This window comes from Papio anubis, chromosome 1 (assembly GCF_008728515.1).
Source record: "Papio anubis isolate 15944 chromosome 1, Panubis1.0, whole genome shotgun sequence".
NCBI classification, from domain to species: Eukaryota; Metazoa; Chordata; class Mammalia; order Primates; family Cercopithecidae; genus Papio; species Papio anubis.
In genome coordinates, this window is record NC_044976.1 from 154554101 (window position 1) to 154580786 (window position 26686).

A 26686-nucleotide genomic window follows, 5' to 3' on the forward strand; every position below is an offset into this window, starting at 1 on the left:
ACCTTGAATTCACCAGAATCTGAGAGAGAAGAGGAGAAAGCTCCTACAACAAAACCACAACTGGTAAAATGGCCATTTTAGACTGTGCCACCATCTCCCCTAAGCTGGCATAACCACCACTCACGGAGAACTTCCCTGGACCCACAGTTTCCAAGGTGGGAGGAGGGAACTGGAAGTGGACATTCTACCTTCCCACTGGTCTGGGAATTTTCATGGGAAGCCCACTGCAGTCTTGTCCCACAGGAAGCACTGGGAATGCCAGGAGGGCTGAACCACCCGGGGTGAATTGAAGACAAGTGGGGGGAAGGGGTGCTTATCACAGGAACTAGCATGAGGATCTTGGTGGCTACTCTGCATATAAATCAGCTGGGCATCACACGAAGGAGACTGGACAGTGCCATAGTGCTTCATGAGATACAATCCATGGCAAGGCCTGAGTCCCTGGTCAGATTTCCCACACAGCCCGGATGCTTACATGGAACTTTCCCCTGACCTGGAAGCAACTGAAAAGTCAGTGATGAAATTCTGGTGCTCTCTTAAGTCTTCCCCAGACCTGGAAACCACTGCAGGTCTGTGTTTAAGTTCCTGTGCAAGCTATAAGTTCTGGTACTCACAATAAGTCTTCCCCAGACTGGGAAACAGTGAAAGGGCAGTGATTTAGTTCCAGGGAAGTGTTTAAGTTCTGGTGCTCAATATAAATCCTTCCCAGAATGGGAAGCAACTACAGGCCAGCAAATAAAGATCTAATGTTAAGTAATAAAAGTCGAACACCAAAGAACACCTGCAAAAATTGGAAGAGGTGGCCATTTCTTCGAATGCACAGGCATCAGTGTAAAGACACAGGATTGAAAAAAAATCAGGGAAAAAAACCAACAAAGCTCTGGTAATAGACCCTAAAGAATTGAAGATCTGTGAACTGTCTGACAAATAATTAATAATAACCCTCTTTTAAAAGTTCAGGGAATCACAAAAAAAAGAACAGAAAATTAAATAAAATTTATAAAACAATCCAGAAAAAAAATAAGAAATCTGACAAAGAAATAAGAACAATTTTTATTTGATGTCTGTTTTTTAGAGATGGGGGTCTCACTTTTTCACCCAACTTGGAAGTAGTATGATCATAGCTCAACGTCATCTCGAATTTCTGGTCTCAAGCGATCCTTCAGCCTCAGTCTCCCAAGTGACTGCTACAGGCACATGCCAGAATGCCTGGCTAATTTTTAAATTTTTTTGTGGAGACAGGGTCTCCCTATATTGCTCAGGCTGGTCTCAAACACCTGGGCTCAAGTGATCTTCTCCCTTTGGCCTCTCAAAGCACTGGGATTACAGGCATGATCCAACATGCCCAGCCTAGGAACAACTTTTAAAAACCAAATCAAAATTCTAGAAATAAATAATGCAATAACTGAACTGAAAAACTCAACAGAAAAATTCAGCAGCAGACCTGATCAAACAAAGGAAAGAATCAGCAAGCCTGGGCCCTAACACAGTGCCTTGCGCCTATAATCCCAGCACTTTGGGAGGCCAAGGTAAGAGTATTGCTTGAGACCAGGAGTTTGAGACCAGCCTGGGCAACATAATAAGATTCCTTGTCTCTTAAAAAAAGTCAGTCATTGTAGTGCATGCCTGTAGTCCTAGCTCTTCAGGAGGCTGAGATGGGAGAGTCATTTAAGCTCCAGGGTTCAAGGTTACTGTGACCTATGGTTGCACCACTGCACTCTAGCCTGAGTGACAGAAAAAAAAAAAAAAGATTCAGCAAGCTCAAAGACAAAACACCCACCCCACTTTCAGCAATAAACAGACAATCCAGACAGTAAATCAACAAACAAACTTTGGAGTTAAACTACACACTATACCAAATGGAACAAATTGATATTTACAGAACATGTCATCTAACAGCTGCAGAAACACATTTTCTCATTACCACATGAAATATTCTCCAGGATAGAGTCTATGTTAGGCCATAACATACACAAGTCACAACAAATTTTTAGAAATCAAAATTATACCATGTACCTAAAAACAAAAAAGTCCATAAGTCACAAACCCATAGCTAATACCATACTGGATGGGGAAAAGCTGAAAGCCTTTCTTCTAAGATCTAGAACAAAACAAAGATGCCAAGTTTCACCACTTCTATTCAACGTAGTACTGGAAATCCTAGTCTAAGCAATTAGACAAGCAAAAGGGGAAGAAAAAACATTCCGATTGGAAAGGAAGAAGTCAAAATGTCCCTGTTTGTAGATGACATTATCTTATATTTAGAAAAACATGAAGACTCCATCAAAAAAACTGTTAGAATTGATAAATAAATTCTGTAAAGTTGCAAGATTCAGCATTAATACAAAAAAGTTAGTGATATTTCTGTAAGCCGACAGAGACTGGCTGATGCCATAGTTCTTAGTCAATAGATAGGACCATACAGAAAAGGCAATTGTAGAAGAGACCATCTGTACCCTGGCCATATGCCCTCGACCTACTCTAGAGATTACTGCAAATGGTCCCATAGGTGCCATTGGTTACCCATGTCTTTCTGCCTAATGGTGATCCCCAACCTTGGAGCCTGCTCAGCCAGCCAACAGTGTAGATCCCTTGGGTCTGGAAGCCATTGCTACTGGGGCAAAACTTCACCGGTGAGAGAAGAGAATAGGCAGAAAAATACCCAGGTGTTCATCCTGAGGAAGACAACTCAGAGTTGGATTCTACATGCTCTCAGATGATTCTAGCATGATTGAGTCCCAGTTGGCAATGAAATAACCCCCTCAACAATGTTCCTTCATGGGTTTTCTTCCCTTCCCCATCTTACTGCTCACTCACTCACAGTGTTTTCTGGAACCACCTTTCAGGGAAACTAGTTGCTCACAAATTCTTGGATCAGGAGAAATTCAAAAATAAACATTAAACCAAGAAATTCCTAGTAGCTTAGTAGGTAATGGCTTTTAAGATCATAGATAGATATGTTTGATGCTAAGTGGGTGTCTTAATCTATTTTCTGTTGCTTATAACAGAACATCTGAAACTGGGCAATTTGTAAACAAAAAGAAGTATTTTTTACAATTCTCAAGGCTGGGAAATCCAAGTCCATGGCTCGGCATCTGGTGAAGGCCTTCTTGATGGGGACTTTGCAGGGTCCCAAGGTGGCACAGGGCATTACATGGCAAGGGGGCTGAGCATACTAACTCAGGTATCTCTTCCTCTTCTTATAAAGCCACCAGTCCCACTTCTGTGATAACAGCTGTGGAAACACATTCTTCTCATTAGCACGTGAAATATTCATCTATTAATGGTTTAATCCATTCATCAGGACAGAATCCTCATGAACCAGCCACCTCTTAAAAACCCCGCCTTTCAATAGTTCCACACTGGGGATTTACTTTCTTTTTTTTTTTTTTTTGAGTCGGAGTCTCGCTCTGTTGCCCACGCTGGAATGCAGTGGCGCAATCTCGGCTCACTGCAAGCTCCGCCTCCCGGGTTCACGCCATTCTCCTGCCTCAGCCTCCTGAGTAGCTGGGACTACAGGCGCCCGCCACCGCGCCCGGCTAATTTTTTTGTATTTTTAGTAGAAACGGGGTTTCACCGTGGTCTCGATCTCCTGACCTTGTGATCCGCCCGCCTCGGCCTCCCAAAGTGCTGGGATTACAGGCGTGAGCCACCGCGCCCGGCATCACACTGGGGATTTACTTTCAATGCGAGTTTGGAGGGGACAAACATTCAAACTATAGCAGTGGGTTTCTCCAACAGCTCCACCTCCTCTGTTACGTCTAAAGTTCAGTGAAAGCCTGCCATAATGCCATTTCCTTCACAGAATTTTGGGAAAATTAAGCCAAAAAGGCCAGTGTCCAAAAGGCCAGATTTCTGTGTGCAGGGAGAGAAAAGACAGCCAGGAAGCTGGGATAAGAGTGAGAAAGAGACTGCACAGGAAGCAAGAGTCAGAATAAGTGATGACTTAAAGGCATAAAAGTCTCTAGAGTATCCAGAGATATAAGGAAGTTTGATATGGGGTATCTCTTCCTGTGTGAGGCAGTTGCTCAACCTGTTTTAATTTAATATTAAGGAAAGTGGTGACCAAATCAGACAGAAGACTTGAGAATATGCAGAGGGCTGACATGCGGGCTTGATCTTCATCTGTCTCTCGAAGTTCCTTCTCTGGGGTTGGAATGAGGAGTTCAGACACAAAAGTAAACTTCCTTCATGGAAGGCAGTAGTGGAGATGTGGCATGAGTGAAAGAGACAACATGCACAGGGGCTCAGGGGAAAGCCTGACTCCCCCAGAGGGGGAGAAAGGATGAGGCTTTGGGGGTGTGTTGACATTTAACTTCACCAGGGAGGACGTGAGTACAGTGCACACATGAAACTGTGGAGTAAAGGCAGTCTGTCCAGGATGAGAACCCAAGTATGGCCAGGCATGGTGGCTCACACCTGTAATCCCAGCACTTTGGGAGGCCAAGGTGGGCAGATCACTTGAGGTCAGGAGTTCAAGACCAGCCTGGCCAAAGTGGTGAAACCCCATCTCCACTAAAAATACAAAAATTAGCCAGGCATGGTGGTATGCACCTGTAATCCCAGCTACTCAGGAGGCTGAGGTGGGAGAATCACGTGAACCTGGGAGGTGGAGGTTACAGTGAGCCAAGATCACTGCACTCCAGCCTGAGCAACAGAGTGAGACTCCATCTCAAAAAACAAACAAACAAACAAAAAATCCAAGTACCTATTTTTTGTGGCCCAAACAGTAAAACAAATGTATTAACTTTATATTATGGATTTTTTTAAGGACACTTATTTCACAGAGTCCTAAATGACCACAAAGACAAAATAGTTTTTTATAATGTACATTTTTAATTGAGAAAAAAATTGTGCTTTGTGTCTTGAAAAGCAAAAATATAAGCCACACACAGGATGATTAATAATTTCACAATCTCAAAGCACCAAACTTAACAAATTATCATTTCTAGATATTTATTATGATGAATATCACTGCCAAATTGACAGTAGATTTGCTAAACTGATCTGTATTGATTTGCAAGAGGCAAGCTAGCAAGGCACCTTTTCCTCCTTCTTTTGAGAAAAATTATAGTTCTTTATCCAAAGTGGATTGTCTTGCCCTGTCTCTCTGTAGTTCCAGTTGTTCAATTTCCAGAGACAGCTTATACACCTCCAGGGCCATTTTCACATCCTCTGGGTTTGGAAGACACTGCATGAGTCTTTTGCCTGCGAGCACTTGTTCACAGCCTTCAGGGGTCTCCTAAAAGAGATATAAGTGGTGGGTGAGATTGAGAAGCTTCTCTCCTAATCATGAAGGAGAGTGGATCCTGACAGTGGAAGGACTACAGGATTGAACCAAGACCAACCTCAGACTGGTGGTGGAGGCTGGGAAAACAAGAAATCACTTGGGTCCCACCACAGTCTTCCCCAGGGGAACATGGATCTGTTCTGAGACAGCTGTCCAGAAGGCCCCCATGGTAACAGAGGCTGTTTTTGCTGACCATCCAGAAATGGAACAACAATATATTATATAGCTTAGCAAAAGTTAAGTTAGGAATCGGTACTACCGGGTCTATGAAACCCTGCTCTGTAAGGGCTCAGTTTTTGCTGTTCTCAAGTGAGAACAGGAGAACTTGCCACCCCTAACTTACCAGAACGCTTCAAGTCAAAAAGAGTTTCTTTGAGTGGGAGTGAGTCAGAAATGAATCCTGACAAGTCAGATTTCACCATTGTTGAGTGGTACAGAGCTCTAGGGGATGCCGCCATTTTTAGGGGTTGACAGCACAGACCTTCCTTGAATTGTGCCACTTACCCACTCACACCTGGGCACCTCTGGGTACCAGGTTCTGTTCTCAGAGCAAGTGATGCTTTTCGGACCAACCATACCATAGCCAGAATCACATTGGATGGTGACAGTTTCAGGCTCAACATACTGATTCTTATCCACAGACAACCTTCCATTCACTAATTCTGGTTTCAGACACAGAGCTGTAACGGAAACATATTTTTAAGAAATCTGTAAATCTATGAAGAAGGACATGACAACAGTCTCAGATAATAAGAATGAACTGTATCTAGTTCTGCTAATTGCTCTATCTTTCTCTTCATTTGAAAGCAATCATATTAGCATTTTATTGAGTATGACTACCTATCAGACTTCTGCTAAACCCTTTATGTTGCTATCATTTAAGTCTCCTGGCAGCCCTATGAAATGAGCACTGTTTTATTCCTATTTTATCTAAGAGACAGTTGAGATATGTTAAGACACTTGCTCAAGATGGTAACATTTTCATATAATATGACAGCATATTTCTTTTTTTATTATACTTTAAGTTCTGGGATACATGTGCAGAATCTGCAGGTTTGTTACATAGGTATACACGTGCCATGGTGGTTTACTGCACCCATCAACCCGTCATCTACATTAGGTATTTCTCCTAATGCTATCCCTCCCCTTGCGCCCCAACCCCTGACAGGCCCTAGTGTATGATGTTTCCCTCCCTGTGTCTGTGTGTTCTCACTGTTCAACTCCCATTTACGAGTGAGAATATGTGGTGTTTGGTTTCTGTTCCTGTGTTAGTTTGCTGAAAATAATGGTTTCCAGCTTCATCCATGTCCCTGCAAAGGACATAAACTCATTCTTTTTTATGGCTGCATAGTATTCCATGGTGTATATGTGCCATATTTTCTTTATTCAGTCTATCATTGATGCGCATTTGGGTTGGTCCCAAGTCTTTGTTATTGTGAATAGTGTTGCAGTAAACATACATGTGCATGTGTCATTATAGTAGAATGATTAATAATCCTTTGAGTATATACCCAGTAATGGGAGTGCTGGGTCAAATGGTATTTTAGTTCTAGATCCTTGAGGAATTGCCACACTGTCTTCCACAATGTTTGAACTGATTTACACTTCCACCAACGGTGTAAAGTGTTCCTATTTCTCCACATCCTCTCCAGCATCTATTGTTTCCATGACAGGATATTTCCAAAAGAAGGTATGTGACCCCAGAATCCCAACAAGGTAACTCTCACTCACAGTCTTGATTGCTGCAAGATTCTATGTATAAAAATTTCCTTCTTGCAGACATTTATGCAGCCAACAGACATATGAAAAAATACTCATCATCACTGGTCATTAGAGAAATGCAAACCAAAACCACGATGAGATGCCATCTCACGCCAGTTAGAACGGTGATCATTAAAAAGTCAGGAAACAACAGATGCTGGAGAGGTTGTGGAAAAATAGAAATGCTTTTACACTGTTGGTGGAGTGTAAATTAGTTCAACGATGATGGAAGACAGGTGTGGCAATTCCTCAAGGATCTATAACTAGAAATACCATTTGACCCAGCAATCCCACTACCGGGCATACACCCAAAGGATTAGAAATCATTCTATGAGAAAGAAACATGCACACATATGCTTACTGCAGCATTATTCACAATAGCAAAGACTTGGAACCAACCCAAATGTCCATCAATGGTAGACTGGATTAAGAAACTGTGGCACATATACACCGTGGAATACTACACAGCCATAAAAAGGATGAGTTCATGTCCTTTGCAGGGACATAGATGAAGCTGGAAACCATCATTCTTAGCAAGCTATCACAAGATCAGAAAACCAAACATTTGGCCGGGTGCGGTGGCTCAAGCCTGTAATCCCAGCACTTTGGGAGGCCAAGATGGGCGGATCACGAGGTCAGGAGATCGAGACCATCCTGGCGAACACCGTGAAACCCCATCTCTACTAAAAAATACAAAAAACTAGCCGGGCGAGGTGGCGGGCGCCTGTAGTCCCAGCTACTCGGGAGGCTGAGGCAGGAGAATGGCGTAAACCCGGGAGGCGGAGCTTGCAGTGAGCTGAGATCCGGCCACTGCACTCCAGCCCAGGCTACAGAGCGAGACTCCGTCTCAAAAAAAAAAAAAAAAAAAAGAAAACCAAACATTGCAAGTTCTTATTCATAAGTGGGAGTTGAACAATGAGAACACATGGACACAAGGAGGAGAACATCACACGCTGGGGCCTGTTGGGGGGTGGGGGCTAGGGGAGAGATAACATTAGGAGAAATACCTAATGTAGGTGACGGGTTGATGGGTGCAGCAAACCACCAGGGTATATGTGTACCTATGTAACAAAACTGCATGTTCTGTACATGTAATCCAGAACTTAAAGTATAATAAAAAAAAATTTCCTTCTTGCCTATTATTCTCCTGTGTACAAAAGAGAAAATGGTGGCAAATAAATATTGAAGTTTTTGACAGCAAAGTCATGCATGTTGACAGCAAACTTCTATGCATGTAAAGATCAGACCTGATCTCAACTCCTCCTGTCCCCACAATTGCTGCAAACTACGAGTCCCCCTTCACCCTCCTTGGCCCCTCCCACCAACACACACCATCTATATCATAGCAGGTGGTGCCTGCCCTGCATGAGACTCTAATGGAAATAACTGTCACTCACGATGTTTATAATTCACTCAGTGGAGCCTATATTCATACTAGAGCAAGTTTCCATGGAAACTTTGCCACAGGACACAGGTACACTAAGATAAAATGTGATGCTTTTAGAATATTTCTGGAAATATACAAGAAACCAGGTATGGGCTGCCTCAAGAAGGCTGAATTTTGTGATTGGGAGAAAGAAATGGAGGAGATTAATGCTTGTGTATGCCCTATGTATTTTTGCATTGGGTACCATTTGCATATATTGGTTATTTAATATAAATCAAATCAAATGTCTTCATGCTGCCTCTGACAGGGAAGAAATTTAGCTCTCAGTGCTCTCAGGACAGGTCCACCCACTTAGACTTGAGCTGAAAAGCAAGCTGGAGTTACCTTTACATCGAGGGGCTGGAGCTGACCAGTGTGAATTACTGCAGGAGAGTGTCGCCTGTCCAACCAGAACGTAGCCTTTATCACATTCATATATAATCTCTTCTTTGAAAAAAGTGTATACACTAGCTTGTTTATAATGCCCATGGGCAATTTTAGGAGGAAAATGGCAATCTTGAGGGAGAGACAGAAAAGTGAGAGAGCGTTAGCTTGTAAAGTGTATCAAGTAGCACATTGCAGACTATGTGTAGTTTGTAGGAGGCTTCATTCTGTCCTTCCATCCTCGCTGCCCATAAGAGCATGTAGCCAAACCCAGACATTTGTGCTGCCCTCCTGTACGCCTCAGACTGAGCAACCATAGAAAGACTTGAGTTATAGCCCTTAGGTTTTCCTTCATCTTATTGACAAGTTCACTCAGCTTTCCATTGTTTAGGAACCATTTTGGCATGCAGCCTTAGGTCATATCATACTCATAGTACACTTAGTCACTTTCAGGCTAAATGCAGAGATGTGCATCCGTGAGAAACCGTAAGGATGTTATATCATCCACCATCTCTGAGTCATTGCTTCCCAGTCGATACTGTCCATCCATGCCCCGGCAGAAAATCCTGTGTTTTAAAACGTTATAGAAAAGAGCTCATAGGATAAATGAAAATGGTGACTTGAACATTGAAATAGTCAAGAGGACATGGCAGGTGCAGAGCACCTCTCTGAAAGGGAATACTATCAGGTCCACAAACACTGCATGAGAAAATTAAAAAAAAAAAAAAAAAAAAAAAAGCAGAGCAGCAGGAATGTTGGACAAAGTACTATACCAGTGGACTATGACAGTTATAAGTACTATAATAAGATGCTCCTAGAAGCATGGAAGAGGTGATGGCCCACAATAAATCAGACTGAAATGCTGGGATTGACATGGCAGATGGTATAAGAAGGGATTAAATGACTCAGGGAAGTTAACATGCTGGAGTGGACATTCGTGTACAGTGAAAAATGCACCAGGTAGTTATGCCACAAGGGAAGTCCTAGAGGGAACAATATTTACCAAAGCTATAAGGAACTCCCTGAAAAGAGGAGAACCAACATCAAATGCTGGAACTGATGACAAAAAAGGTCATTAATGAAAAAGGTTCACTGATAGCCATAGCAGTCAGAGAGCTGCTCATATGCCTCAGAAGCTAAATAAATGCAACCATTATAATGAATTGCAAGGTCAGAGAGGCAACCAGGGGTGCCTGAGAGTTATGAAGATTAAATCATAGCATTCTTAGGGGTGAAAACAGATGAGCAGCCAACAACAATATACACTTTATTTGTACCATCAAAAGAAATTAAGGATGGATGATCAAGGGACCAAGGCATTTGGCCCAATAAAAAGTCACAATCCTTTGCCCAACGTATGAACCTAGGACAGTTTTCCAGCCTGGTAATCATTAATTGAAGATGAAGCCAGTTGCCAGGAGTGAAGATGCTATAAAATCTTGGAAGGTTCGCACAGTAATGAATCTGCCAGTCCTCCAAGAGGACCTACGTTTATTTATGTAGGTCACTGTGCACTGATAAAAGAGGTACAATAATTCAAAAATTATTACACATAGGGCTTGAGTTGACATTGATACCTAGAACCATCGTAGCTCTCCTATTAGTTCAGTTTGTGGTCATTTACATTATCCTTGAAAGTATAGTCAGAATAGACAAAATTGGTAGTTGGCCCAGCCCCTATATTGGGTTCTTGACCTGTGGGGTAAGAGCCATCTTATGCAGGAAGACCAAGTGAAAGCAATTGATACCACCCACCCATTTCACCCTCTCCCCAAGGCAAATAAAGTAAATTTAAAGAAAAAAACACTACCACAATATCTCCCGGGGTGAGAGAGGAACATGAAAATTAGTGCCGCTCAAATAGCTAAAGACATTGGAGTGGTAATCCCTATTATATTTCCATTAAATTCTTATCTGTCTACTATAAAAATTAGAAGGATTATGAAGAACTACAGTATACCACTGGAAAAAAAAAACACACATCTTAGTTCCTATTGCAGCCATTGTACCAGATGTGGTATCTTTGCTAGGGCAGATTAACGTGAGTTCAGGTAAATGAGGTCACTGATTCAGCGAAGACCCTTCTTTCCTTTCCTAGCAGAAACAGTTTGCATATACATGGAAGGTGTCAAGAGTGTACATTTGCAGGTTTGTTTTTGGGCTATGATAACCCTCCCACCCATGTCATAATAGAGTCTGAATATATCTTGACCATCTGGATATCCACAGAACATGACATTGATCCGATATATCAATGGCATCATGTTAATTCCCCCAGATAAGCAAGAGGTATTAGCATGATGATGTTCCAAAGTAAAAAATAAAACAAAAAATAGAGTCAGGTGTTTGCCACATCAATAAAATTTTCAGAGGTCCAAGGTTCAGGGAACACTAAGATATCCCATCCAAACTAAAGTCAAATTATTGCAAATTGCACATCCCACTCTGAAGAATGTAGTACAGCACCTAAATAGGACTTTTCAGATTCTAGAGGCAGTGTAATTCATACTTGGGGATGGTGCTCCAACCCATAGGCTAGGGGGAACAAATGATTGCCAGGTTTGAGTGGGGCCCATGGTAGGAAAGTGCTCAACAGCAGGTCTAGTCTGCAGTGAAATTACCCTGTTGCTTGAGCCTTAGGACCCAGCAGAGCCTAGTGTATTGAAGGTGGTTGTAGTAGGAAAAGATGCAAATATCAACAGGACATTTACACCATAGACCATTGAGATCGTGAAGCAAGGCCATGCACTGCAGTAGAGGACTGTATGCTTTCTGAAATATAACTCTTGGCATGTTACCACGTCCTGATAGAGAAAGCTCCCGACAGTGGGTCATCAAGTGATCATGCAGCCAGAATCACCCATCATGAGCCAAGTCTGTCAGACCCATCAGGTTATAAGGTTAAGCAGGCAACCATTCATTATAAGATGGAAGTAGAGCATCTGGGATTGAGCATGGGCAGGACAAGCTGGCACAGGCAAGCTGCACAAATAGAAAGCCCAATTCCTACCTGTGCCCAGCCACTGTGGCAGGAGTGCCTCTTCTTTAGCTCACAGTTGTGGCTGTAGCAGTTATCCAATATAACCAACTGTCCGGATGGGGAAAACTCTGAGCGTGGTTCACAAATATTTTTGGTATTGTAAACCAAAAATAAAATTCTAAGGTCCCCCAACCATCTGAATGGACCCCTCCTCTTGGCCAAGAGCATTCCAGAGTTAACCTGAACATCTTATTCAGGCCATGATGGAAGAGAGGGTTGGACATTCCCCATTATACCCATCCAACATTAACATCAACACAGATCTTAAATCTAATAAGAAACATTTATGGCTCAGCACGGTGGTTCATGCCTGTAACCCCAGCACTTCAGGAGGCCGAGGTGGGCGGATCACTTCAGGTCAGGAGTTCAATAACAGCCCGGCCAACATGGTGAAACCCTGTCTCTACTAAAATACAAAAATTAGCTGGGCACAGTGGCATGTGCCTGTAATCCCAGCTACTCAGGAGGCTGAGGCAGGAGAATCTCTTGAACCCAGGAGGTGGAGGTTGCCATGAGCTGAGATTGCATCACTGCACTCCAGTCTAGGCAACAGGGTGAAACTCTGTCTCAAAACAAAACAAAGCAAAACAAAACAAATCTCCACAACCTCTTATCATAAACCAGATATTCCTTTCTTCTGGTAATAATTCAACCAATTGCCAATCAGAAAATCTACCTATGATCCAGAAGCCCAGCCCCACTCCCCCTTCCCCGACACCACTTTGAGTTCTCCCACCCTTCCAGATCAAACCAGTGTAAATCTTACATGTATTATGTCTCCCTAAAATGTATTAAAGCAAGCTGTACCCCTACCACCTTGGCCACAGTCATCAGGACCACCTGAGGCTGTGTCACAGGCACATCCTCAACCTCAGCAACATAAATTTTCTAAATTGATTGAGACCTGTCTCAGATATTTTGGGTTCATAGTATGTGTTGTAGAGAAGAGAGAGATAACCTCCATCTCAAATCCCCTTAGCTCTCATGTGGGCTCTTCAGCTGGATCTATAAATCAAATTGGCACTAGGTAGATTAACAAGGGAAAAGCACACAGATTTTATACATACATGGGGATCTTCCCAAGAGGGTAAAGTCTGAAGAAGTGGCCAAAGCAAGATATTTTATACTTTGTAAACAAGGAACAATAAATTTGAGAAGAAATGTCAGGACAAAGGGGATTTGGCTAGGAGCAATAAATTTCTAGGAGAGTCACTAGGAGATGTATAGGGAGGGGCTGTAAAACTAGTGGAAAATAAAAGCTACTTTGGGAATTTTAGTATTCAGGTCCACTGCAGCCCCTAATTCCCAGTCTCTGGTGATAAGGGCTATATAGTTTCTTGCTCTAGAAAGGGTAGAGTACTGCTCCCAGAGGAATCTTTATGGCTTGTGCATGCAAAAAGAGACAAGACAGCTAGCCCTTTCTGAAACTTCAATTTCTCTAATGTTTTCAACTTGAAATATTCAACATACCAATTCAGCATATTTTGAGATGGCATGTCCTTCACTCCTTTGGTCCTTCACTCCACTCCTAAAATGGAAGCCGCATTACAGCCCAATCAAGGTCAGTCTTGAAAGACAACTTGTAAGGGGTAATCTTCCTGAAAGGAAGTGCTATAGAGGGTACACCTAAAGAAAGTGGCCTAAGGATAGGCTAAATTAGGATTCAGGGCATGGAATGAATGGCTTGTCTGGTCAAGGTCCTACTCCTGTAAGGAGAAAGATTGGAAGATTGGGCACAAAGAGATCTGGGGTAGGAGCAAGTAAGTGGACATTTGAGAGTGGGCGGGAAGTGTGAAGATCTTTATTTTGTGTGTTAACACCAGAGCATCCTCAATAGAAAAGGTATTAAACAGCCAAGTAAAAAAAAGTCTCAGCTAGTTGAGGTAAGCTATTCTCTGTTATTGGCCTCATGAGTCCTGGCACAAGAGGAGGAGGAGCAGAGTGGTTGTGGTGGCATGCATGGAAGACAAGCATGGACCCAACAGCATGGGGTCCCACTCACCAAGGCTCATTGTTGTCACTGAATCTCCAACCTGCCAACAACAATGCTAAGTCCCTAGTATGATACCATCACTTGAGGCAACCAAAAAGCCACTTCCTAGCAAGTTGACTACATTGGACCTCTTCTACCGTGAAAGGAAGAGAAGTGTATTCTGATAGAACTAGACAAATATTGCAGGCATGGATTTGCCTTTCTTCCTTGCAGAACCTCAGTCAGCACAGTCATCTTAAGGGTTACAGAGTGTCTGAACAATTGGCATTGACATAGGATCCACTACATCCAACTAGAAAACCCACTTACAGCAAAGATGATGTGTTGTTGGGACCATACTCACAGAATCCACTACTCAAATCACATACTGCATTACTCAGAACCTGCTGACCTGTGAAAACACCGAATGGCCTATTAAAGGCACAGTTGAAGTGCCAGCTGGGAGACAATGCTTGACAGTGATGGGACACTGTCTTCCAAAATGCTGTATTTATTTTAAATCATACTGACTTTTATACGGCTCTGGGTCCCCAGTAAAATAAATGCATCAGTCCAGGAACTAGGGGATGGAAGTGTGAGCAGCCCCACTGGCCACCACTCTAAGTGACCTACTTGGGAAATTTGTGCTTCACATCTCTGAAGCTCTGGGACCCGCAGGTTTAAAAGGCCTGGTTGGCAAAGTGGGAACATTTCTACAAGTGGGAGATAGGAGTTTTCCTGTTGATTAATAAGCTACAACTAATGCTTGGTCACTTTGGGCTCCTAATAGGGGTAATGAGCCCTCACCATCGCTAGATAGAGATATCAAACACAAAGGGAGAATGGTGGAATGTGTTAACACTTGAGCCTTTTTTTTTTTTTTTTTTTTTTTTTTTGACAAAGTCTTGCTCTGTTGCCCAGGCTGGAATGCGGTGGTGTGATCTTGGCTTACTGCAACTTCCACCTCCTGAATTCAAGCGATTCTCTTGCCTCAGCCTCTTGAGTAACTGGGACTACAGGCCCACACCACCATACCCGGCTAATTTTTTGTATTTTTAATAGAGACCAAGTTTCGCCATATTGGCCAAGCTAGTCTCGAACTCTTGACTTCAGGTGATCTGCCCACTTCGGCCTCCCAAAGTGCTGGGATTACAGGCGTGAGCCACCATTCCTGGCCCACTTGAGCCTTTTGGAGAAGCAGAAGGAGGCATTTCACACTGGGTGATGGTCTGACTGGAGGGCTCAGAGGCAACAGAAGGCTGCTGTTTGAGGAAGAAGGAAGCGAGCTCAGAAAGGCAGGTTCAAATAGATTTTGACAGTTCTTCTTCTGCAGATTGAGACATATGGACCAGAAATAAGGGGAGAAAGAGAATAATACAAAGAAACAAAACGCAGTACTTGAAAAGTCCAGCTTACATATTACATGCTGTCTATTTCACTGATTCAGAAAAGAGGAAACTGAGGTGACCAAAAGAAAGGGAACACACGATGAGGAGGAAGGAGAAAGTTGGACCCATTCCAAGAATCATGCAAGGTATATGAATTTTTTTACCTAATTTTAAACCTTCTCTTAATAATCTCCATCACACTCATATGAAGAAACTCCCAGAATAAGATAATTCTATGAACTCTTACTGTCTCCACATGATGGTGTTCGGGGACTCCATGTGCCATCTGCTTGGCATGTAGCTGATCTTCTGATCCCATGACACGAAAATGAAATCTCATCTCCATAGAAATAAACACAGTGATTGGCAGGACGATTTTTCCTGTGTTGAGTGATTTGAGCACTATCTAGCTTTGGTTCAGGGCAACATAACGCTGAAAAATAAAACGTGAGGTGCATGGTTAGTAAAATCACCATGAGGAAGCTTCCATGGCTAACAACCCCATTTCCATCTTTGGAAGATCTCACCACTGAAGAGAGATTGGGAAAACAGAAAAGGAGACTCAGGACACTCCAAGTCTGCTCTTTTCCCCCTTATTTGCTAAAGTCCTCTAATCCAACTAAGCATTTCATTAGGAGGCTCCAAAATGAAAACCTATATGAAAAGCCAGGTGTGGTAGCTCATGCCTATAAACCCAGTGCTTTGGGAGTTCAAGATGGGAGAATTGCTTGAGCCCAGGAGTTTGAGACCGGGCCACAGAGTGAGACCCTGTCTCTAAAAAATTAAAAAAATTAAAAAAAATTTTTAACCAATAGGAAAATGTAAATTTTCAAAATTATTCAAGAGCAATGACAAACAACATCCATTTACTTATGGCTTCATTATTAAACTCTCTATTAACTTACACTTCTCAAGTCACAAAGAAGAAAGTTTTCAAAAGTTTATATCCACCTAACAGCTAAAGCATACGAATAAAGTTAAATTATTGCTTATTTCAAGGATTTTTCTTTTTTGATCCAAAATTTAAGAGAAATAGCTATTTAAATGGCAAGATCTTGCTTTATCACTCAGGCTGGAGTACAGTGGCACAATTATGGCTCACTACAGTCTCAAACTCCTGGGCTCAAGCAATTCTCCCACCTCACCCTCATGAGTAGCTGGGACTACAGGTGTGTGCCACCACACCCACTAAGTTTTTTATTTTTCGGTAGACAAGGGGTCTCACTATGTTACCCAGGCTGGTCTCAAACTCCTGGCCTCAAGTGCTCCCCTCACCTCAGCTTCCCAAAGTTCTGGGGTCACAAATGTGAGCCATGACGCCTGGCCAAATTCTTTAATTTTTTAATATAGTAAGAGCTGCTATAGGGACATAATTTTTTTATTCATTAGTAGCAATACTTCAAGAAAAATCTTGCTATTGTCTGATGTAAGAGAAAACATCAAAACAGAATAAAACATTATATTCTCCATGTCAGTAACTCAACCAGTATTAAAATGGGGTCTTTTGGACATACTCAAACATTTCCAGTGCTCATTTGTTTAGGAATTATAATAAAAATACTCAGAAATCATATGGTTTGGATATTATAACAACAATAATATTTATGAAATGCTTTACAGTATAGAAAATACTTTTAAATATGTAAGCCATGAGTCTAAATTCACATTTGATCAGGTTTCATAACTTGGATAAATACTACTTCACTTCTGCTTTTAAAATTGTTAAAAATATTCTTTATTAAATAATTAAATCAATAAGACCATAGTGGGTCAAATAAATGTAACCAACTGGGTCCTGCTCTGTCATCCAGGCTGGAATGCAGTGGCATGACCTCGGCTCACTGCAGCCTTGGCCTCTTAGCCTCAAGTTATCCTCCTACCTCAGTGTCCTGAGTAGCTGGGATTACAAGCATGTGCCACCACATCCAGCTAATCTTTTAAATTATTTGTAGAGACAAGGGTCTCACTGTATTGCCCAGGCTGGTCTCAAACTCGTGAGCTCAAGCAATCCTCCCGCCTCAGCCTCCCAAAGTACTGGGATTATAGATATGAGCCACCGCACCTGGCCTAAACACAACTATAAAGGAGGTTTTTAAACATCTATAAGGCAGTATTTTTTGTTATTTAAGTAATGGCAATAAGTTAATTATTAAGTATATTTTTAATTCAGTCCTTTCATTAAAATATTTTATTCTATTTCCCCAAAATGAGTCTGAATAACTGAAATTAAACTTTGTTAAGCCTTAATACGAAATAAATAATCTTCTGACAGGTTGATCTAAACTACCACTTTTTGTTATTTATGCATTTCACACATTGTTCAAATTCTGCCACGCAGCATAAAATTCCCTGTATTCTTGGCCTCAGTTACTTCACCTCTAAAGTGGCAAGGTTCTGATAGATGGGTAGAAGAAAGCATTTTCTTCCTCTGTTGTCTGTTCCACCGAGGCTCATAAAATAGTATCCACCTGTCCTTCAGTCCCTCACTCATTCCCACAAATAAAAGAGGTGCATCTCCTACCAGAGAAACTGGAGAAAGTCTCCTTTATATCCTTCCAAAGTGAGAATACTGAGTCACGAGTCAGGACTTGTCTTCTAGAGGCAGATCAGGAGTCCTGCCATCTCATGACTCAAGAGGAATGAGACACAAGTCACCTTGCAGCTAGTTACATTCATGACTGTTTCACAAACTTTTCTTCTGCCAAACACCCTAAAGCCCATACTGGGGGGAGGTAAGGGCTATGAAGGAAGCCTGACTCTGACAACAGTTGAACTGTATTCTCCATTCCAGTTTTACCAGTAAGAAGACTAATACTTAATCTGCATACTATTTGACTTCTGTGTCTACTTCTCATTTGATTCTGAACTGGGATAAGGAAAGGTTCCAATTTCTCAGTGCCTCAAACTGTTAACATGTTTATGGTCCCCTTCTGGTACTAACGGTTCACTAATCTGTCCAATTAACTTAATTCTAAACTTGTTGTGAGGGATAAAATTATATTCATTTAAGGTAGAGAATCCTAGCACGTACTGGACGTTTAATATACAAAAATATTAAAAAACAAAAACTCACCCTCACATCCTTGATATGGGGTCCATCTCAAATTTTTCTGACAAATCAAAGTCATAGGTGCATCTGTAGTGGGTTTGTAGCCAGGATGACAGCGGTACCTTAATATAGTCCCAACAACATACACATCCTCTTTTTTCGGCCTAGGATATGTTTCCCAGGAAGCATGTGGAATGTCTGGTAAGTTAGTACAACTACCTGCTCATGAAAGAAGAAGAAGAAGAACAAAGGGACACTATTACTAGGGCTGCCACAGCAATCAATAAGCCTGTCCTATCAAAGGAGGTCATGTGTTCATTCAGCCTGGAACCAGCCTGCAAGGCCTGATGTATCAACCACACCAGAAAAGACGCATGGACATTCGCTCAAATGTGCACACCTCCAGAGAGGCTCTTTACTAAGGGCACTCCCAAGTGGTTTCCATATGCTGTGCCAAGTATAATAATATTAATTCTCCTTCCTCTTCTTTACACTTCAGAGATTTCAGTTTCTGAACTGAAGCATGGCAGGAAAACTGTCACAAACAAATCTAACTATGTTTCCTGATTGATTGGGGAAAATAAACAAGAGCCATTCCCCTCATCCAGATGATACCAGGAATGGCTTGGCAAGAAAAAAACAAACTCCAAGCATTTTCTGAGCCTGGGCCTTGGGTCTTGTCCTCTTCTCTCTTTCCCAATGCTACTGATTCATATGATATGGAAATATAATGCAAACATCTACCACATTGGATGATTATCACTTTTTATCTTCAGATATTTGAAATGGAATATAAAAGTTCCTTTTTAATGGCATTATTGAGATTCAAGTCACAACAAATAAATTCACCCATTTAGAATGTGCAATTTGATGGTTTTTAGTATATACAGAGTTGTGCAACCATCACCATTAACTAATTTCAGAATATTTTTATCAACCCAAGACGAAACCTCATATTCATTATCAGTCACTCTCTATTTCCACCTCCCCCTAGGTCCTGACAACCACTAATCTATTTTTTTTCTTTATGGATTTGCCTAATCTGAGCATTTTAAATAAATGGAATCACACAATACATGTACTTTTTGTTGCTGGCTTATTTCAGTTAGCATAATATTTTCAAGGTTCATCCACATTGTAGCATACATTAGTACTTTTTATTTTTCATTTTTATTGCCAAATGATATAATCCATTTTATGGATAAACCACTTTTTGTTTATTCATTATTCAGTTGATGGGTATTTGGGTTCTTTGGCTATTATAAATAACGCTGCTATGAATCTTCATGTAAAATTTTTGTGTGTGGACATATGTTTTCATTTCTCTTGGGCAGATACCCAGGAGGGTAATTACTGAGTCATATGGTAACTCCATGCTTAAACTTCAGAGGGACTGCAAAAACTCTTTTCCAAAATGGTCACACCAATTTACATTCCTATTAGCAGTGTATGAGAGTTCTAATTTTTCCACATCCTCACCAACATTTGTTATTGTCTATCTTTTCTATTGTAGCCATTCTGCTGGATGTAAAGTGGTATCTGATTGTTACTAGAAGGCTATCCTTACAAGAAATACTAAAGGAAATTGTTCAAACTGAAAGTAATTGACACCAGACAGTAATTTGAATCCACAGAGAAAAACAATGAGTATCAGCAGAGGTCATTATGTCAGTAATTTGAAACCCAATAGGATATATATTACTACTCCTTCCTTCTCTTAGCTGATTTAAACAGCAATTGCATAAAACAATATGTATATTATTGCATTATTAAGCCTATAACATAGAGAAATGCAATATATTTGACAATAACATCACAAGAAAGGTAGGAGGAAACAAAGCTGTATTGTAGTACAGAAGTGACACCAGATGGTAACTTAAATCTACAGGAAGAAATAAAGAGAGCTAGAAATGATGAATAAGAAGATTAACATAATAAACTCTATAAATATATACTTGCCCTCCTTTCTTCTCTCAGCTACTATAAAAGACATGAAACATGAAATTATATAAAACAATAATTATAAAAATATATTGTGCAGTTTGTAATATATGTAAGTGCAAAATATGTCCTTGGATTCTTGGTTGAGGTTTTTATCTTTCTGCACTTTGAATGTGCCATCTAGCTGCTTTCTAGCCTCCATTCCTTCTGATGAGGAATCAGATGTTAATCTTACTAGGGTTGCATTGTACATGATGTGTTGCTCTTCTCTTGCTGCTTTCAAGATTTTCTCTTCATTCTTGGTTTTCAACATTTTGATTATAATGTCTCCAGGTCTAGATCTTTTTGCATTTATCCTACTTAAGTTCAACAAGCTTCTTGGATATGTAGATTAATGTGTTGTTTTGTTTTCTGTTTCAGCTTTTTTTTTTTTATTTTTTGGCCAAATTTGTGATATTTTCAGCTGTTTTTCCTTTGTATAGTTTTTTAGCTCCTTTCTCTTTCTCTCATCTTTCTGGGATTCTCATTACACATATGTTGTTACACTTCATGGTGTCCCACATTTCTCTGATGCTGTTTATTTTTCCTCATTCTTTTCATCTCTGTGCTGCAATTGCATAATCTCAATTTATATTTGAATTCACTGATTCTTTTTCCAACTCAAATCTACTGTTGAGTTCCTCTTTTGAATTTTTCATTTTACTTACTGTGTTTTTCAACTCTACAATTTCCATTATCTTTTTAAAATAATTTCTATCTTTATCAGTATTTTCTATTTGATAAAACACTGTCATAATACATTTCTTTAATTCTTTAAATATTGTTTCCTTTAGTTCTTGGGACATATTTATAATAGCTGCTTTGTAATTCTTTGAACTTTTCTGCTAAGTCCAATCTCTAGGCTCCCTCAAAAACAGTTTCTATTGTTGGCTTTTTCCCTTTACATGGGTCACTCTTTCCCGTTTCTTTGCATGTCTGACAATTTTTTTTTTTTTTTTTTTTTGAAAACAGGACATGTTAGATAATACATTGCAGCAACTTTGGATATTGATTCTCCCTTACCACTTTTAGGATCTGTTGTTGTTTCCTCATTTTCTTGTTTGTTTGTTTGTTTAGTGATGTAATTGGACTAGTTCAGTTAAGTCTATTTCCTTCAAAGTGCGCAACATCTAACAGCATGCCTCAGAGAGCACAGACTCGGGCATGTACACAGTATTTTTAACTGCTAGGGATAACTGTGGTTTTCTCTTTGACTGTCTCTTTCTCATTGAGACTTTGGGTAGTCTACCTCTGTTGGTATTACATACAACTATTGGCCTCCAACAATTTTTATCTGATTGTTCTATTTTTTTCAACAACTCCCTGGGGCATAATATGCATCACAGACTAATCCAATTAAAGTTCCTTGAAAGGGGCAGAGTGTTTACAGTCTTTGAAGCTTGCTCCAAATCTGCCCTGGAAGAATGTCTGTCCTATAGATCAGGAGCTGGGGGAAATTAGAAAACTCATTCTTCTCCAGGCACTGCACTAGAGTTCTTCTTATGGTGTAGGAGCTGTGAGGAGAGAAAAGTGGGCAGTAGGAACAGGCACTGCCACAAAGCTGTGCCCACCACCAAGTACACATATTCCACAACCCAGAGCCAGGGAGAATACTAACTACCAATATTCATAGCTGTCAACCTACCCATAATAGTTCTTCCATTCTAGAAAGCTGGGGAAGATGGGAGATGCCACTTGGCTGCTGAGCCAACTGGAATAGTTCTCCTGCAACATAGAGCCATGCAAAAAGCAGGGACTGAATTCTTTACCAACTGCCCCACTTAGATCCTCCCCATATAATGGGAGTTGGGGGTGAAGGAACAGACACTGACGCCTGTTTGCTGGCACCTATTCAATGTACGACTTCCACAGCATGGATCTCTGAAAAATGCTATCACATAATTTTCACGGGCTGCCGAATCCACCCCAAGTAAATTTTTTACCCCAGGGAGCTGGGGAAGATGGGAATTGCCACTCATGAGCCCACAGAAACTATCTTCCCACAAGGTAGAGCTGTTGCAGCCACTAGTTCTAATGCAATGTCCTCTCACTGTTCCTATCAAGTTTCCATATTTTTGCTGAATAAATGCTTCTCAGTTTGTTGTAATCCCTTTGGTCAATCTCCAGAGACCTTGAATGGTTTTCTTTGCTAATTTTGACCAGCTTGGTGGATACCTCTTCAGGAGAGAGGTTTCCCCAAACTTCTCTACTTCTGTTCCAGAAATCCCCAGAAGTTCTTGGTATTTTGTGAGGGCAAAACTTAGAGCACAAGGCATCAGTGGCTTCCTTCCCTTACCAGTTGTATAACCTTGGGCAAGTCTTTTAACCTCTGTGAACAGTTTCTCATCTGTAACATAGGATAATCATAGTGCTCACAATTGTTGGGAAGATTCATTGAGTTAATCCTTGTTAGGCACCTAGTCTAATGCCAAGTTATCATTATTACTATTGTCATTATTTTTAATAATCCACATGAGTTTATAACTTCAGAGTGTTGGAATCACAACCAGTTCACACAATACTTTTGTACAAGTTACAAAAGGCATTTTTCCTCAGGACACTTTATTATTTGTCTTTCAAAGTAATTATAATAATATAATGATTTTGTCAGAATAAGACAGCTTTCTATCAACTTCCAGAAAATTGTTGAAATAAATATACAAATCCACAAATATCTACAATGTTAACACCTCCTTTTAAGGTTGGAATGTGCCCAGTCTTGTGGTATGTGGCAGTCTTGTGTGATGATATATGACCTCTCAGAGTGTATTAAAATCATTTTTCTTTCCAACAAGAAAAAAAAAAGGAAATTATTGATCTAGATGTAAATTTTTACTGTAATTTGTAGTGAGCCTATGCATGCAAGTATACCCATATTAACAGTACTGGTTACCTTTAGATGTCAAACATTGAAATTCCTTCATGGTCCATACTTACTGGGCTCACAAGCAGGAGGAGAAGGATCCCATTTGCTATCAGCACCACAACGAATTACACTGCTGCCTGTGAGAGCAAAACCTTTTTGGCATTTAAACACAATAGCGTCTCTGTAATTATAGATGGGTCCAAATCCAGAGACAATTTCCCCATGTGAAACATCTGGCTTGTGACAGGTGATTTCTAAAGAATCATGAGAAAAGACAAGTGGATTTTAAAAGGTAAATGGTAATAATGATATTATTGCCACTGCTAATCCAGTTACAAGTGCAACACAAATGCCTGATGAATGTTCATGTCAAGTAGATACAAGGGAAACATTTTAAAGTGAATACACATACACAAACACATACATATATAATACAGCTGTATATATTTTATATATATATATATATGTACTCCTTTTAGTACTAGTTTTTATTGGTGGAGAAGTTGAAGAAGTTATCCACAATTACCTCATAGAAAGACCAATGTGATGAAAACTCATTTTACTGAGGCTTTTAAAAGCTGAAATTATTTATATTATGTTAATAATATATATAATACTGTATATTATACAATATAGTATTATAGAATATATAACATTATATTAATAGTATTATATATTATAATTTTATTACATTTGATATAATGTATATTTATATATACATATAAGTATGTGTGTGTGTATATATATAAAATATGTAATTTCAGCTTTTAAAATGAGTTTTCATTACATTGGTCCTTCTTCGAGATGATTGTGGATAGCTCCTTTAAATTCCCTACCAATAAAAGTCAGTCATACATAACCCAGCAGAAACATATTTCTAAGGCACCCAAAACTTTCAATATAATGGCCTAATTTCCTAGATGATTTTGGTTATGGGTCAGTGACCCATAGTAATTACATAGTGCAGAGGCAGCCCAGGGGATCAGAGACCCATTCTCCAACAAGCAGAGAACAAAACTGCCCCCTATCCCACACCCCTCACCCACATCCTGGCAGTCATCCAATCCTGTCAATTCTGCCACTTTAATTCCTCTACAATCCCTTAACTTCTCTCCACCCCACTGCCATGCTACAGCTGAAGTCACCTTCAGTTTTTGGCTGGAGGGTTATACAATTGCTGTCTTAGTCTGTTCCTGCTGCTATAAGAAAATACTTTTGCTAGTTTATAAATGATGGAAATTTATTTCTCACAGTTCTGGAGGCTGGGAAGTTCAAGATCTAGCCACCATCAGATTCAATGTCTGCTTGCTCTCTCCTTTCAAGATGGTGCCTTCTTGCTGCGTCCTCACATCAGGAAAGGGATGAATGCTCTGTCCTCACAAGACAGAAGGGCAAAAGAGACTAGGGCTCTCCCCTCCACCTCTTTTATAAGGGCACTAATCCCATTCCTGAGGGTGGATCCCTCATTACTTAATCACTTCCCCAAAAGTTCCACCTGTTAAAATGATTACATTGGGTCTCAGGTTTTATCATGAGTTTGGAGGGACACATTCAAGCCATAACAGGTGACTGTCAGTTAAGTTTTGTCCTACTTCAGGTTGTTGTCCCACAGCCAGAGTTATCTTTCTAAAATGCAGCACATTTATTCCCCTCGTCAAAGCCTTTCAAAGTCTCCCCTTCATGATTGTTCTGAGATCCTGAGACTGAAACACAAGGTCCTTCATAACCTGGCCCCTGCCCACTTTTCCGCCCTCAGCTATTGCCACTTCTGCTTGTTGCAGATCTAACTCCAGGCATTTTGCACTGTTGGCAGTATCCTGCTCTTTTGTGCCCCTCATCTGATTGTGTCCTGTGGTGGGTTAGTAAGCAATATTGTGTAAACTTAGTAGTAAAGTCAGTAAACTCAGATTCCTTAGACTAGCTAACTAATATATGTTTTGACTCAATTATCACTTGCTTTGTCCTGTTGCCCTTCTGGCACTTAGTAGGTTTTGCTTGCCCTACAGGCATATGTGTTTCATCTTATAGGTGCAAATTATATTTTCAGTTCCGCTTCTTGAACAGACTGAGACTACGTTCCCCAGTCCTCTGAGGCTACTTTCTAATTCTAGACAAAAGGCTGGAATGGAAAGTGATATGTGGTTGCTTCCAGGCCAAAGCTCTTAGCCAGGACACAATTGGCCTTTCTCTCTTCTTCTACTGAAGAGACTGTGAAAGCACATTTTGAAATGGAGGTGCCATGAGATCAAAGCAACCTGGCTTGCTGAGCTGGTTGCTAAGCCAGCACAGACTACAGCTGCCCTGGAGAGTCTCCTGGACATGAAACAAACTTAGTATGAATGAGAATAAACTTTTACTTCACCAAACCAGTGAGATGTTGTTGCTGTTTGTTCCCATATACTGTTAACTCCCAGTTCACTACTCCCATTTTTATGGATTTTATATACTAAAACAACATGCAATAAGTATCAGGTGGCCAAATAAATGATTGCATCCGAGCAATAATTAGTTCATCTTTGAATTTTCCATTTTCCCCCCAATAAATTCACCTTTCTTTCTCTTTTAAACAAAAGAGAGCAAACATTTTGATGCAGAATTCATCATTCTGACTTACTTTCACAGGTAGGAGGACTTGGTCTCCAAACACCTGTTGTTTTATTCTCCACAGTGCAGGAAATGGAGGCATGGCCCAAGAGCGAGAAGCGGGAGTCACAGCTGTAGGTGACAGAAAAGCCATATGTGTAGAAATCTTCTTCACCGCTGTGCCTTCCATTCCTGATGTCTGGAGGGGGTTCACACTTGACAACTGAGGTAAGTGAGGGAAGGGAAAGAAATACTCAGGGAAGGCATCGTGATAAATCTAAAATTCATGAAAATTCTAAGGGAAGGTACACATACCTGTAAAGATGCACAGGGACTTCATTACCTAACAGAGTTTAAATTGATAGTCAAGTCAGAAGATCTTTACTTACTTTCACACTGTGGGAGAGGATGACTCCAGCCAACTCCTCTATCTTGTACTTCACAATGACTACTGGTTGAGCCAATTAAGACAAATCTAAATAAGATAAATCAAAGATTTTAATGGAATTCCTCCTACCTTAAATTAAATTAAAGAGGTCTGAGTAAATAGAATGGTTACTCCGTATTAAAATAAGGAAATCATATTTTCCTGGATATCATTTCCCATTGAGCACTCCATTCAGTAAAATTTCATTACTACAATGAGATGTGTGTGTTTGTTCCTTTGGACCCTCATTCCTTAATCTGTTACTATAAGCATCTACTAGGGATCAGGAATGCAGTTCATCCAGAGCTCAATCAAGCACAACAATAAAAGGCTTGCTTCGGTGTGTTCTGTGGTTGTCTTTGGTTGAGAGTACCAGCTAGATTACTGACTCCACACTCTCCCCATCTTTGGCTCAAAGCTTCCTCTGACTTCCAGGTTGGTGTCTTATTCCCATACATCATTAGCTTTCAGTTCACCACTCCCATTTTTATGGCTCTTGATAGGTCCTACTCTTTTCTCA

At 40.6% G+C, this 26686-nt stretch overlaps 2 protein-coding genes across 4 annotated transcripts in view; both read right to left on the reverse strand.

The window, feature by feature from the left end:
• The window catches only part of LOC101017189 (zona pellucida sperm-binding protein 3 receptor-like), a 39523-nt gene extending 38529 nt beyond the window's left edge, over positions 1–994 (reverse strand). The window contains exon 1 of one of the 2 annotated variants that reach the window (XM_017949919.3): positions 189–994. In XM_017949919.3, the coding sequence (XP_017805408.1) occupies positions 189–214 (26 nt within the window). In that variant the 5' untranslated portion in view covers positions 215–994. Of the gene's footprint in view, positions 1–124 lie in introns of both variants that reach the window. The other variant, XM_017949917.3, reaches the window with a different exon arrangement.
• Positions 995–4813: 3819 nt separating this feature from the next.
• The window catches only part of C4BPA (complement component 4 binding protein alpha), a 41203-nt gene continuing 19330 nt past the window's right edge, over positions 4814–26686 (reverse strand). For both annotated transcript variants that reach the window (XM_021933164.2, XM_017949926.3), the window contains exons 5-12: positions 26129–26214; positions 25771–25962; positions 23228–23410; positions 18335–18529; positions 15509–15694; positions 8823–8993; positions 5795–5970; positions 4814–5242 (exon numbers count right to left, since the gene is read on the reverse strand). In XM_021933164.2, coding sequence (XP_021788856.1) covers positions 5069–5242; positions 5795–5970; positions 8823–8993; positions 15509–15694; positions 18335–18529; positions 23228–23410; positions 25771–25962; positions 26129–26214 — 1363 coding nt within the window. In that variant the 3' untranslated portion in view covers positions 4814–5068. The remainder of the gene's footprint in view (positions 5243–5794; positions 5971–8822; positions 8994–15508; positions 15695–18334; positions 18530–23227; positions 23411–25770; positions 25963–26128; positions 26215–26686) is intronic.